The 15,005-nt window shown below is 37.3% G+C and overlaps 1 protein-coding gene across 1 annotated transcript; it reads left to right on the forward strand.

Moving 5' to 3' along the window:
- The first annotated feature begins 1,180 nt into the window (after nt 1-1,180).
- Nucleotides 1,181-10,851, forward strand: LOC141651166 (uncharacterized). Its single transcript, XM_074458889.1, has 2 exons — nt 1,181-1,292; nt 9,959-10,851. The coding sequence occupies exons 1-2, from the start codon at nt 1,181-1,183 to the stop codon at nt 10,849-10,851; spliced, it is 1,005 nt and encodes a 334-aa protein (XP_074314990.1).
- The last annotated feature ends 4,154 nt before the right edge of the window (nt 10,852-15,005 follow it).

A 15,005-nucleotide genomic window follows, 5' to 3' on the forward strand; every position in this document is an offset into this window, starting at 1 on the left:
AAAGGAAGAGTCAAGCAAAGTCATCATTCTACAAGCTTACGTGGTAACAAATCCTGCTCCGGAATCACACCCGGAACAAGTATGAACCTGGAAGCCTTTATTCTAAAAGCTCTCACTTCCTTCTTATCATCTGGTAGCTTGTTGTGGTGCAGCCAGTCTAGGTAAGGTGTGCGCCAGTCGTCTGCTGGATCGGCTACTTGGTCAGGCGCTTGCCTGTTTGGCCGAGAGCTCTCACCTTCCTCTGTAACTGCTTGGATTTCTTTTTCGCTTTGTGGATCCTCCAGTTCACCCCTGTCTATTTCGTCCGCCTTCTCGGATAGAAGGTTCCAAAGATATGTGCTATTGGAATCTTTGGATAGCTCTGTTGGTTTGAATGTTGCCCCCAGGGTTGCTAGGGCGTCTGCTTCCACGTTCTGATCTCTGGGAACCTGTTTAAGCTTGCAAGTTTGGAATTTTTGTGTTAATTCCTTTGCTACTTTCAGGTATGCAATCATCTTCGAATCTCTGGCTATAAACTCATCATTCACGTGTTTGACTATTAATAAAGAGTCACTGGATATGAGCAGGTGTCTGACTCCTGACTCCAGAGCTAGCTTCATTCCCAATATCAAGGCCTCGTATTCTGTTTCATTGTTGGTTGCCTTGAATTCGCATCTTACAGCTTGTGCTATCAGGTCTCCCTGTGGTGACCGCAAAATTAATCCTACACCTGCCCCCCTTTGGTTGGAGGCTCCATCGATATGCATCTGCCAGGCGGCTGTCTGCTTGCTTCCTTCTAAAGTGAGGATTTCTGTATCTGCCAGATTCTGGATGGCTGGACTGAAGTCCGATACTAAGTCGGCCAGTGCTTGTGATTTGATTGTTGTTCTAGGGTCGTACTGGATGTCGTATCCACTGAGGTGTACAGACCATTTAGACATTCTTCCTGACAGTTCAGGCTTCCTCATGATAGCTTTTAGCGGGTAGTTTGTCACAACATGTATGATGTGTGACTCAAAATAGGGACGCAGTTTGCGAGATGCCACTACCAATGCTAGTACTAACTTTTTAAGGGATGTGTACCTGGTCTCTGCCGGCAACAGAGACTTTCTCACGTAGTATACTGGCTTCTGCTCCCTTTCTTGCTCTCTGACCAGGACAGCACTCACTGCTACTTCTGTGACGGCTAGGTATAGGAATAATGGTTCTCCTGGCTTCGGCTTTGATAGCAGTGGCGGGTCACGAGGTAATGCTTCACTCTCGAAGGCTTGCTCGTGCTCGTGGGTCCATTCAAACTTCCGACTTCTCCTTAAGTACGTCGTAAAATAACCGCATTTGTCCGAAGATCTTGAAATGAACTTTTGTGGCTGCTACCTTTCCAGCTAGTCTTTGAACATCTTTAGGCTTCTCGGGTGATTCCAATTGTAAGACATCTTTGATCTGCTCGATGTTGGCTTCTATTCCTCTTTGAGTTACAATATAGCCTAAGAACTTGCCAGAAGATACTCCGAAGGTGCACTTAGATGGGTTTAATTTCATCTTGTATTCCCTGAGGATTCTGAATGTTTCTGCCAGATGCCGCATATGATCTTTGGCTTTTTCTGATTTCACCACCATGTCATCAATGTACACCTCCATGGTTCTTCCTATTTGCTCTTTGAACATGCGGTTGACCAGCCTTTGATATGTGGAGCCTGCGTTTTTTAGGCCGAATGGCATGACGTTGTAGCAATATATTCCTCTCTCGGACATAAATGCTGTCTTCTCTTGATCTGCAGGGTCCATCTTGATCTGATTGTATCCACTCCAGGCGTCTAGGAATGTTAACATCTCATGTCCAGCTGTCGCGTCCACCATTGCATCAATATGAGGCAGCGGGAATGGATCTTTAGGGCATGCTTTGTTGAGATCGGTGAAGTCCACACATACTCTCCACTTCCCATTCTTTTTAGGCACCACCACTACATTAGACAACCATTCTGGATATTTTACTTCCCTTATTTTCTTTGCTGCCAGCAGGCTATCTACTTCCTGGTTGATTACCTTATTCCTCTCCGCTGCAAACTTTCTTCTTCTTTGTTGGATGGGTTTACACTTTGGGTCCACGCTAAGCTTGTGTGTTATGATGGATGGATCTATTCCTATCATATCATCGTGTGACCATGCAAAGCAATCCATGTTATCTTGCAAGAACTTGACTAGCTGCTGTCGTAAGCTTCCTGTACATCCTGCTCCAATGAGCACGATTCTTTCTGGGTGCAGCTTATCCAGGTTGATCTAATTCAGCTCTTCTGCTGGGGGTTCGATGTATTCGTCCTGGATAGGCTGCTTCTGTAATTGCTATGCGGGAGGGCTGGCAGTGCACTTGAGTGCCCTTTTATAGCATCTTCTAGCTTCCTCCTGATCTCCTCTTATCGTTTCTACTCCCCATGGGGTGGGGAACTTTATGCACTGGTGGTATGTTGATGGTACTGCCTTCATTTGGTGCAACCATGGTCTTCCTAAGATGACGTTGTAAGTAGAGGGGCCATCTATAACCAGGTACCTGACTTGCTTATTGACTCCTCCCACATAGGTTGGGATGACTATCTCACCTAGCGAGCTTCCTGTTTCTCCGCTGAAGCCTACTAGTGGAATAGTCTTCTTCTGTAAATCCTTCTCGCTGAATCCCATGTTCTCTATGGTTTTCAGCATGATTAAGTTGACCGAGCTTCCTGTATCTACCAAGACCTTTCTGACTGTGCAATTGGCCATTGATAAGGTGATAATAAGTGCGTCATGATGTTCTCGTTTATCGTATGTATCCCCTTCATCAAAGCTGACTGCTGGCAGATCACTGTGAAATATTCTGCAAGAATTGGCTTGTCTGTCTCCTTTGGTCTCGGTGGCATGTCTCTTAGCTGCTGAGTATGTCAGGCCGCTTAAGTCTGAGTCGCCTGTTATCATGTTTATAAGTTTAGTGCATGTGGGTGGGTCTGCCGGCTTGGCGGAGCCTACCTTATCCTGCTGCTTGCCCCCACGTGGTAATAGGTGGCTCAGCTTTCCCTGTTCGTACAGGCGCTTGATCTCTCTTCTCAATGTATAGCAATCCTCAGTATTGTGCCCAATATCACGGTGAAATTCACACTTCTTCTTGCTATCCTTTCTCCAGGCTTGCTCTCCTACTGGTGGGTTGGGCCACCTGACTCCATCTCCCATCTCTCTAAGCTCCTTCAAGATTCCTCCGATACCTGTAGTGAACCCACATTCTTCCAGGGTGGGGAGTAGCTGATTCTCCTCGATTCTGTTGACTCCCCTCCCATATGGTCTGTATCTCTCGTCCTTCTTGCTGGTGGTTTGCTTTCTTCCTGATTTCTCCACGGCTGAAGTACTAGAAATACTTGGTGCGCTCTGTAAGCTGGCTCTGGCTAGGATATCTTCTTCCAACCTGATTGCGGCAGCTGCCTTCTCCTGTACTGCTTCGAAACTATGGCATGGATGCATGGTTAACTACTTGTATAGGTCAGAGTCGTGGTGGAGGCCTCTTCTGAAGGCTTCTACTGCTGTTGAAACATCACACTCTCGAACTGCTACCTTCTCATTGTTGAACCTAGTATTATATTCTCCAATGCTCTCTCCTGCCCCCTGGACGATTCTGTATAAGTCTCCTGCGTGCTTTCGTGGCTTTTCTCGCTTGCGAACTGTTGAGTAAATGCGTTCACCAATTCAGCAAAAGTAGATATCGACCTGTTAGGCAGGCTCACAAACCATCGAAGTGCTGGTCCCGTTAGGGTGGACCCGAACCCTTTGCACATGCAAGCCTCCTTGACTTGCCCTATAGCTGTTACCGTCATCATTTTCTGCTTGTATTGGCTGACATGATCAAAGGGATCTGATGTGCCGTCGAAGAGAGGCATATTTGGATTTGTGAATCCCTTTGGCATGGCTGTGATGGATATGGTGTCCACGAATGGTGAGTCGGCATAACTGTCTAGAGCTGCTTTCTCGAGTGGGGGCGGTAGCCCTGGAACCCTGCTCAACATCTCCTTTAGCTCCAAGTACTGCTGATTGGTTATACTGGCTGAATCTGGGGTCCGCCTGTCAGCTGTCTGCATATTTCCTCCTGATCCGGGTTCTTGAAGGTTCTGATAAGCTCCGGCAGCCAAGGGGGTTGTGGTAACGATTGTCCCCTGCTGCCAGTTCACTTGCTGGTTTGACTCGGATCCTGCTGCAGGTGTCTGATCGATTGCTGCAGGACTGCTGACGGGGAGGCCACTTGTTTGTATCCCTACGCAGCCTAGCCGGGCGCGCCAGACTATCGGTGTGAGGTATCCTAACCCTCGCGGGGTTATTCTTCCATCTGACGGTATCGTAGCTAAATCCAATCTTGTAATTATTTCAGCTGGTATCTGCCTGCTGCCTGCTGCTCCTTGTGTCAGATCTACCAAGGGAGATCTTCCTTCACCTGTCCTGTTCACTGGAGTGTTGGACTGCTGTTTTAGGAGATCAATTTGTGCCCAGAGTTCTCTGTCTCTCCTTCTTACCTCAGCATCTGCTCTCCTTTGGTCTTCTCTCATGTTTTCCTTAGCTTTCTGAAGATTTTCCACGCCGGCGAGCAGGATTTGCGTGGGACTGGGCGGCGGAGTGATGCCTGAGCTTGATGTTCCTTTGTCTGATCTGGTCTGAGTTGAGGCAGCAGGGGTCTTAGGAGGCAAAGAAGCTTTTGTTGTCGGTATGATTCTTGAGGCATGTCCGGGAGCCTGCGTGGCCACTGTTGATGTTGGGTTTTGAGTAGATGGTGGTGGTGGCGATGGATGCCTGCTCCCTGACATGGCTTCAAATGCTTGCTTATCCATTGTGTATCTAGGATATCAACGATAGACGACCACAATGCCCCACGGTGGGCGCCAAACTGTTTAGGTATTTTTACCCAAATCGATTAATTAGGGTCAATGTAGTCTATATTCGTTGGTTGAATGTATGTTTGTTCGTATGTTGTTAAGTAAATAAGAAAATAAAGTGCGCAATGTAAATTGACACGTAAGATTTTGGTGACGCGGAAAATCCAATGTGGGAACAACCGCGGGAGGGACGGTACCCTGCCAAGTATTGCACTATATGAATAGGAGGATGATTACAAAGGTAACGTTTATGCTAATCTTGCTGGCGTTAGGTGTCAGGCCTGCAAGATCTGGGACGAACGTATATTTGAAGATGATATGCCGTGGAATTTTATGTCTTGAATATGATGTTGAATGAATGTATGGATGAGTGAATGACCTTCTTGATTTCCTTCCTTGGCTATTTATAGGGTAAGAACCCTAGATATATCCTACCTTGAATATGGAAAGGGAATATTATTTCCATAAGGACTTCTTTCCAAACCCGGACTCCCTTACCAATTCTCCCCGATCTCCCTAACTTCTCCCTGACTTCTCCCTAACACTCCTTTCCTTAACGCGGGCACCTTCTATGACGGGCTCTTGATCCTTCTCAAGCCCGTCTCCCCTTTTCCTGACCGCGGGCTCCTTTCCTTCTCGCCACTTCTTTTGTAATCTTTATTTTATCAAATGGGCTTTCTTTATTATGCTATTTTTAGCCCAAACACTTAGCAACAAAGTACCAGCGGACGAATACTGCTACTAGTCAATTGGTCCTCTTGAATTAGCTTAATACGCGGTGCATTGTCCATATTTATAATATTCTTGTCGGGACGAGGTCTTGAGACTAGCGAGGAGTGTTAATAGCTCGGGTCTCATATACGTACACACTCCACGTGAAAAGTAGAAGGCGGTAATAAAATTACACCCCTCGTCCATAAAGATTCAACCGCAACCAACAGGACTCGGTTCCCTTTAGAAGCACCATCAGTATTAAGTAAAACGAAACCAAGAGGCCAACGATCGACAGAGACCACAGAATATAAACTTCTTTATGAGTAGCACTGGGCTGCTTTTCAAACTAAACTAATTTTGTATTTAAATATTTAAGCACGGATTCTTATTTACAACGGACATATTTGTCTTAAATTTAAAGCATATCAAACAAGATATATGAGACAAAAGTAGACTACAAAGAAATTAGTAAAAAGTTTGTTCTATTTATCGAACTAGGGTGTGGTTTTTTCTCCGTTTCTTTACCAACTCTTATGAACTCTTCGAGTAACACCAAGCTTTCTTCGTATAGCCGCATAAACTCTTTGTGGCGGCAATGACTCGTTACGACGTTCTTTATCTTTTTTTTCGATGCTTCTAAGGTCACGCGACACCACCCTTTTTCTATGATCACGAAACAACAGTTCTGCATTGCTTTTCAAAACCAGGCATTCGTAAAGCGAGAGATCCACGTTATAATGTTTCGTATTAAGCAACAAATCTCTTTAGTTTTCATATTAGTTTTCATATTGTTAAGCATTTGGTTGTGTTAAAACAATTTACATTTGTTAAGCATTTGGTTCTTATTTTAATACAATCTTTCCATCCCAAGTCATTTGGGTTTGTTATTCTTGTTCAAGTTCCAAGTTAGTTTTGTTTCGGTAATTTCGATCCTTGTTCATTTCGTTATCGGATTCTTCGTTATTGTTATTTCATAGTTTCCATCATTGTTTTTAGCATTACAATATTAGTTGGTTATTACATTTTATTAGTGCTAGTTAATCATTAGCATTCCATTTTACATTTCTTATATTCATCGTTTCAGTCATTTACATGTTAATTATCTCTATTTAGTTATATATAATTTATAATATTTCATTTAGTCATATTTACATTATTATCATGTTTATCAATTCATACATTATTGTTAGTTTCATTTCCAACATGAGTGAGTAGTTCTATTTGTCTAAGGATTAGGGAAACCATGCATGATTAATATTTATAAATGTTAAATTAGATTGATGTAATATTGTCTAATTGTTCATATCACATGTTTGCATCGTCATGATTAATCTCTGTTTAGTGGCCATATTCATCGATTAAGTTTATTAGTTCGTTCTATAAGTCGAGAGGCACGTAATTGAATTAGACTAAGCATGTGTTAGTAGGACGACCTAGTCATAACGAGATCGAGTTATCTAGTACTCGGTCTATGGTTGACAATAAGGCCGAGCGGTGGTTGTCTTCAAGCCTAAACAATTGACAATGTTATTAATTCCGAGTTTAACATGAACATCTATATACAATTCCATGTGTGACCCGACTCCCCTAGACTCTTTTAATCATATATTTTTACATCACTTTATTTGCGAATCACCAAACCAATCAAACAAACAATCGTAATCGACCTTGATAGAAGTCTATACATAGCTTTTCATAACGCAATTCCCGTCTCCTTTTGTTCGACCCCTTGTACTACATTATTTTGCGTTTAGGGAAATTTATCTTTGAGTAGGTGTGCGACAAAGCATATCAAATTTTGGCGTCGTTGCCGGGGAGCATGGTTTTATTGCATTTAGATTTGTTGATTTCCATCTTGTTTTCTTTTGACTTGAGGAACACTTGTTCATTGAGACTGTTACTTACGAATTTCTTGAGATTGTTGTCTTATGCCCATGTCTTCTCGCATTGGAGAATTGTTTTCACTGGATTACCGAGCATAAAACATATGAATTGCAATTCATGTGATTTGCAAAATTGGTGGGTTGTTTGTTTGCCCCAAATCACATGAATTGAAGTTTCATAGGAATTCTAATTCCTCCATGATTGGGGAAGTTGCTTACCTAGGTCCCCCTAGGTAAGTGGGAATTCCTATGGAATTCACTTTTCACATTCCAACCAAACACTTTTTTCCATTTCACATGAATTACAAAATCATGTGAATTGTAACTTCCTTGGAACTTCAATTCCTCTAACGAACCAAACAACCCCTAAGAAAAGCTCCCATTTTTTCCACCTAAAACACATTCCCTATTTAGATAATTCCCTATATATACTTTCCTATTCTAATATAATCTCCTATATATTTTCTATTTGAAATGCAAAAGATTTGTCTCTAAGTTTTTTATTTGTGATAAAAATTTCGTTAAAATTTTTTAAGATAAGTCGTAGCTGAAATATATGATATAAAAAAAATTCAAAAATAATATCATTATTTTAGTGTAAAAAAAATAATTTCATTAAAATACACTATTTATATTGTTACTTAAATCTCTTGATTTATTTTACTCTTTTAATTTTTTTTTTCCTCAAAATGAAAATACTATTGATCAGAAACGTTAAAAAATTAATAAATTGTCAATTTACAACTATAAATAGCACATATTAATAAGTAAAATGTTAAAAATACCGTGCATGCATTGCACGTGTTCTATACTAGTTCAATTTAACATGTCTCATTTATTCGTATAACTTATTATGTTAATGTTTTTCATGAGCGATTTCAGCCAGAAGTTTATTTGTGGACTTTCCACTTGTTATTCACAATTATTATCTTCACAATTGGTCCCTTACACTCCTTGTGTAATAACCCCATGAAGTTATTTGTGAATTAAATAGTCATGTTTTGTTGATTAAACTATTTTAACTCAAAATTTTCATTATTTGTAAATACAAATATATGGTATACTAGTATTGGTGCCCGGCTTTGCCCGGGCTACCTCTACTTACCATTAATTGTTTTTTTCATTAAATAAAATTACTTAAAAGTTGCATAACCCATAAATTTATCATTAATATATTTTTCTATGGCATATCCTAAAATTACGATGAAATAAATTTTGAGACAAATTCACTACTCCCGCTATTAATATTTTACTCTTATTAATGAAACAATAGTAATAACATTTCACTAATTTTCCGTAATCATTGTTACTTTCCCTACTCCCGCAGTAATTATTGTTACCGTCACTACTGTCGCATTAATATTGATAATTTCACTACTCCCGCCGTAATTATTGTTACTTTCACTATTGCCGCATTAATATTGATTATTTCACTACTCTTGTTGTTGTTTCTACCACTTTCACTAATCTCGCTGATAATATTGTTACTTTTACTATTCAAATGAGTGATTACTATCATATAATTATATCCAATGTTACTACAATTCTTTTCTTTACTTACGAAATTACTTTTACTACTTAGGCATGCAATTTTAAGAGGATTATATATTTATATAAATATATTACATATATGCATTAAATCAAATCGAAAGAATTATGCAATATAGTATAATTTATTTTAAGGAAATTGATCATCTTAATTAATTATTTTATTTTAAAGAAATTGAACATGTTTTAGTCTCTTACAAATATTTAGAAAAATTACCACGATTCTATATAATTTAATTTTAACCCAAACTATATAATATTTGCATTGAGATCCCTTTATCGGGTCCATCACACGGTGCTATTGATTTAAAACTATATAGTATAATTAATTTGTATAACTTTCTTTAATTACATTGAAGTACCTTGGTTTCTGGATTTAATATATAGTATTGATGGGTAAATTTGGAGTAGAAAATATGGAGGAGTTTTCAATTACGGGTTAGGTAATCAAACCCCTACATCACGTAAAAATTGCAAAATTCCCCAATTTTGGAATATTAGGGTAACCAAACCAGCTTTAAAAACCTCAATTAATAGGATTTTAGAACGCCCATAAATTAATCTCAAGAAAAATAAAACTCCCATCATGGATTGGGTGAGCGAAAATAATTGAAGAATATCAAGTACAAATTGTACGGACTACGGAGTAGTAGATCTCTCATCTATAGAAACTAGACGATTGATTTCCAAAACCCTCTTTAGACTCAAATATGCACTCTTACGCAACTCGGTCGAGAACGAAGGAGATGAAAAACAGGATAAATTGTTTACCTCCGGAATTATTTTTTGAAGTTTTTACATGTTTTCCGGCGAAAGATTTGTTGAAGTTAAGGGTCGTCTGCAAATTATGGAACTCGATTATCTGCGATCGAAGTTTCCATCAACACCATCTTCATCAATTACGCAAGGATAACATTCATGGTTTTAAGTACTACTTATCATCTTCTGGCTCAGGTTTCTTTAATTCGGTGAATATTAGAAATAGTAAAACTCTTGCGACAATTGAGGAGATTAAACTATGCAACTCTTATTATAATCGTCTTATAAATAATTCTATTAAGGGTTGTGTCGATGGAGTCTTGTTGGCCAATAATGAAGTAAACGTGATTTTCTTATGGAACCCGACACTTAGGAAAATTGTTGATATCCCGCTTGATAATTCGTTGAAGAAGACTGAGGATGTTACTTTCGGGTTTGGGTTTGATTCGGTGAGTAATATTTATAAGGTGGTGGCACTTAGTTTCAAGAAGAGTGGTTTGAAAACCATGGTATATAACCTTGGTTCTCGTTCATGGACTCCACCTAAAGTCAAGAGTTGTTCGATTAAAAATGTCAAGTATTTGTCGAGTACTCCACGTTTCGTGAATTTTCAAGGTTGTGTTTACTGGCTCGCTAAGGCTGGAATAACGAGGAATAATAAGCAGACACATTACCTATGTTTTAATCTGTCGACTGAGGCCTTGACTTGTTCCAAAGTGCCTGATGTTAAATGTGTCGACGGAATAAATTATGTGTCGTGGCGTCGTCTAGCAGTCTTACATGAGTCACTTGCACTTGTTGTAGATTATTCTGGTGATACTAATAGTCATGACAGACATATTCGTGTGTGGATTAGGCCAAAGGATAGTACAACTTCCGTATTTTCTTGGGTTGAGCTCTATAATCTCGATTGTGGTGGTAAATCTTTTATATACTTAACGAATAGTGGTAATCTTTATTTACAATCGTGGCCGCTTCCCAAGACATTATCCGTTTGTGACTTGAAAACTGGCAAAGAAAAGGTTTGTTCAGAAAGGTATATAAACTTCATGGATGGTTATCTTGAAAGTTTGGCATTGTTAAGGTAAATCAACAGTAAACTCAAGGGTATAGAAAAATCAAAGGTATACATGTTCTATGAACTCCTCCATAATTTATTTAACTTTCTATACAGTGTTCGAAATGTTTTAACCATTAGTTTACATTCCTTTTTCTTTTTTCTTTTTTTGATAGAAATGATCAATTTATTAATAAATAGTCATACGCCATCTACAAGATGTGTCAAATTTAACCGTAAACAAATCGACTAAACCAAATAAAATAAAATCTCGTTCAAAGAAATATCTGTAAACTTGAATTGCTTCAAAGCACATCCTTTTTAATTTATGCGACGTGTTATTTTCCTACCCCGTTAGCATATCAATGTTTCAGTTCTAATACACATGTGAGTAAGAATCATTAATATTGTACCTATCATTATTCAAAGTACATCTAAATTCAAAATTAAACTCATTACAAATTACACGATCAAAACTTATATGAATCTACTTTGCTTTATTCTCGGCCTAAATCCTTTAAATGCTAAAGACTTAAGCTATGAACAACTAACTAAACCGGGGAATATATTGTCTTCAATCATTCGTTACGATTATTAATAGTACATGAGATGAATCATATTATATATTGTAACCATCGTAACTATTTTATTATATATTGTAACCATTTTTATTAATACCCTATTTTTATAGTTTATTTTCTCATTTTATTACCACTTGTACCATTTTGGCGGTTGAATTAATATCAACTCTTATACCAAGCACATCAATGTGGTATTTTATACACATTAAATTAAGTCATTGAAAAACCACACTTTATTTCTTTCTAATTAAAAAGAACGTACAAATTTCTAGCTAATTAAAAAGAACTCTCTGCCTTTGCCTTTGTTCTTGGTTGGTTTATCATTGAATATTTCAATTGAAGTTGTCTTTTATCCAGTATTGGCAATCGACATCTTAGTGATCTTATTATAGTCCAACAACTCTAGTATATCTTAAAATCTTAGGTAAACCAAATAGTGAGATTTTCCCCTAAATTCTCAATCTTGTTTATTCATTAACTTATAACATAACACAAACTAATTGTCGATTCACTTCCTATACATATATATTAAATCATTATTAAATTGTTTTCTTACAAACATAATATTGAAGTACATATATTATACTATCAAATAAAGAATAAATATTGACTTATTTTATTTAGTACTCCATACAATATTGTGAGTAGTAGATTGTAGGTAAAATCAAGTCTTCACTAATTCTTCCCTCTTCTTCACTATAGTAATTCTTGGTGAGGGATTGCACTATTCCAGCAAGTTAGGTCATATAACTCAAATATTCCTTCTTCACTGATTCCTTGAAATGTACACCCTGTGTCGTTGACCTTAGATGCAGAAAGATAAAAAAAAAATTCGAGTTGTAAATAATAAGTAATAGGAGTAACATAAATCTATAGAAATTAAACGCATACATTTCAAATTAATTATATATATTTTGCACTATATCAACAACTGAACAACCTCTAAAAAAACCCAGTTAGTAAGTCATATTCCCTACGTTTCAGTGAGTAGTTTATGAGTTATGCAACTTTAAAGTAGTTTTATTTAATTAAAAATAAATTTTAATGGTAAATAGAGGTAGCCCGGGCGTAGCCAGGCACCAATACTAGTATAAGTATAATAGAAGAACCATTATACATTAGATTGGACACGTGTCACTTTCACTTTAAAAAAGTTTCCCGCTCAAGACATAAAATCCAAAAATTATACTGCGTATTTTACTTGAGCAATACATATATGGACAATATCTTCTTAAAATATTTCTCTACCATGTTTATATTACATTTAAAAATTTACCCAACTTACCCTCTTATTGTATCTTTTATTTGGCAATATTTTTCCGTATAAAAATTTATTGCTCATCTCTACTCACATGGAGATTTAGGCAGTGTTGTACCCCCAAACACTTATTATTAAGCTTTTAATTTTTCAATTTATAATCTTTTATTGTAACTGCTTACCCAACTTTCATCTAATTGCAAGGTAAAAACTGACGGTTTCCAGATTATATGAATTAACGAATCTCATTTACAGGTAGCTTTAGCTTCTTATTATTGACTAATTCGTAATTTTAGAGTTGCATTTTTTTTTTTCTTTTTCTTTTTATTCCCTACATTCTTAACTTCAAATTTACAAGGTAATAATAAGCAATTCGAGATACAGTTTTCATATTATTTTTTGTATATTTTGGTGGCCCTTGGACTAAAATTTTAGTGGCATGACATTTTTAATTATTGCATGTACGACATTACTGCTCCTTAAATTATGCTAGATGTTTTTAAAAATGTGAGCATGACAGCATATTATTATGAAGTATTTTAAAACATAGGTTAAAGTAGTTGAATAAAATGGGAGGAGTGTCAATATGATTTTGAGAATCACAAATTATAAAATAACAAAGTCTCATACTTTGAAATCGTCTCATTGTTAAAAAAATCACTAAGGCACTATTTGGTACTCAGCAGATTAAAATTAGCCTAAACAAATTAGTCAAGCAGATTATAAATGACAGATTGGATTGACAGATCTGACTAGTATATTCAATTAGCAGATTTAGTATAAGTGTTTTGTAATTAGCGGATTTAGGTTAATATATTGTTGTATCTATGTTTAAATTGTTAACAGATCCATTTTTCACACTAAAACATTAGATTGAGCTTCAACCTACTGTTTCAATATGACATTTACTAAACACTCAAATTAGTATATTTGTGAGTCAAACATGCTAAAAGCCTTGAATATGCTGAAAATTTATCAATCCACCGTTTACCAAACACCCCTTAATATTGTTATTTATAAATGTTATGAGAGAACTAAAGCCATCCTACAACTCTCACAAAATAATTAATTGTCAATCGTGTTTGATTTGGTCATTTTTGTCCACTTTCAACAATTTCGTTGATCTATAAGTTATCAACCATTATACTTCGTATTTGTTGTAATTGAAATTTTACGAAGCAATTGGATTTTTCATAGTTGGTGAATCTATTATGTTGTATTTGTTGTAATTTTCAAGGTATTCCCTCGTCTTGATTATTTGTTTACTTTTAACATACTAAGGAAAGAGGATGGATCCAATTATTCGGTGACATAAGTGGGACCAAATTGGGTATGGGGGATCGATTAAATTGACAATTAGAGCCATTTTCAAAATAGAAAGCTATATTATTGACTGAGACTCCCAAAATATATTAGGTAAACAAATGACCGAACTGAGGAAATGACATAAGCTATATTATACTGTGCCACTGTGGTCTTCAGCTCTTCATTGACTAGGTTTTGCACTTTGTTTCTCCGTTTCTTTACCAACTCTTATGAACTCTTCAAGTAACACCAAGCTTTCTTCGTAAGTCCGTATAAACTGTATGGGACGGCAATGACTCGTTGCGATGTCCTTTATGTTTTTTTCATCGCTTTTAAGGTCACACAACGCCACCCCTCTTGGACTGGTACGAAACAACAATTCTGCATTGCTTTTCAAAACCAAGCATTCGTAAAGCGGAAGATCCACGTTATAAAGTTTCGTCCATGAATCAATTGTACCGTCTTTATCCAACACCCATACGCTAATATGTTCAAATTGACGACAGTCTAAAACAGCTAACGACATATTCATAACTGACAAACGTCGAACATCCCCTCGATTCTTCCCAATTTTGTACTCGTCATTTGGCAGACTTAGGCAAGAATATCTCTCGCTTGCCAAATCAAATCGAAGAATACGTGAAAACCGATAATTCTTGTCAACATTGTCGTAACAAATCCAATATATTCCCCCCTCATAATTTGTCATCCATGACAATTGTTTCATGTACAACTCATTGTGTGGACTCGGCCACTTAGTCTGCTTTTCCGAAGACCATGAATTTTCGTGGCGCAAGTGGTAAATCATGTACCTTATTACATAAGGACACTCCATATAAAAAATCACAACCTTATAATCATTGAGTAAATTATCAAAACCAAACCCAACATTAATTTTTTTCCGATAGATTTTCAAAAGGTTTTGGAATCATTATACTTCTTGGAAAAGACGGATTCCACAAGAAAATTTGATTGATTCCTGGCTAACCGTAGCGTCTATGCATAACTACTAAGCCATCAACATACCCAATAAAATCACCC

The sequence above is a fragment of the Silene latifolia genome, chromosome 4 (assembly GCF_048544455.1).
Source record: "Silene latifolia isolate original U9 population chromosome 4, ASM4854445v1, whole genome shotgun sequence".
Classification (NCBI taxonomy): Eukaryota; Viridiplantae; Streptophyta; class Magnoliopsida; order Caryophyllales; family Caryophyllaceae; genus Silene; species Silene latifolia.

Coding starts and splice junctions, on each gene's coding strand:
- LOC141651166 (XM_074458889.1), top strand. CDS start 1,181: ATGGTTCTCCTGGCTTCGGCTTTGATAGCAGTGGCGGGTCACGAGGTA. Junction 1,293..9,958: donor AACTTCCGACTTCTCCTTAA/GTACGTCGTAAA, acceptor CTTCTGGCTCAG/GTTTCTTTAATTCGGTGAAT.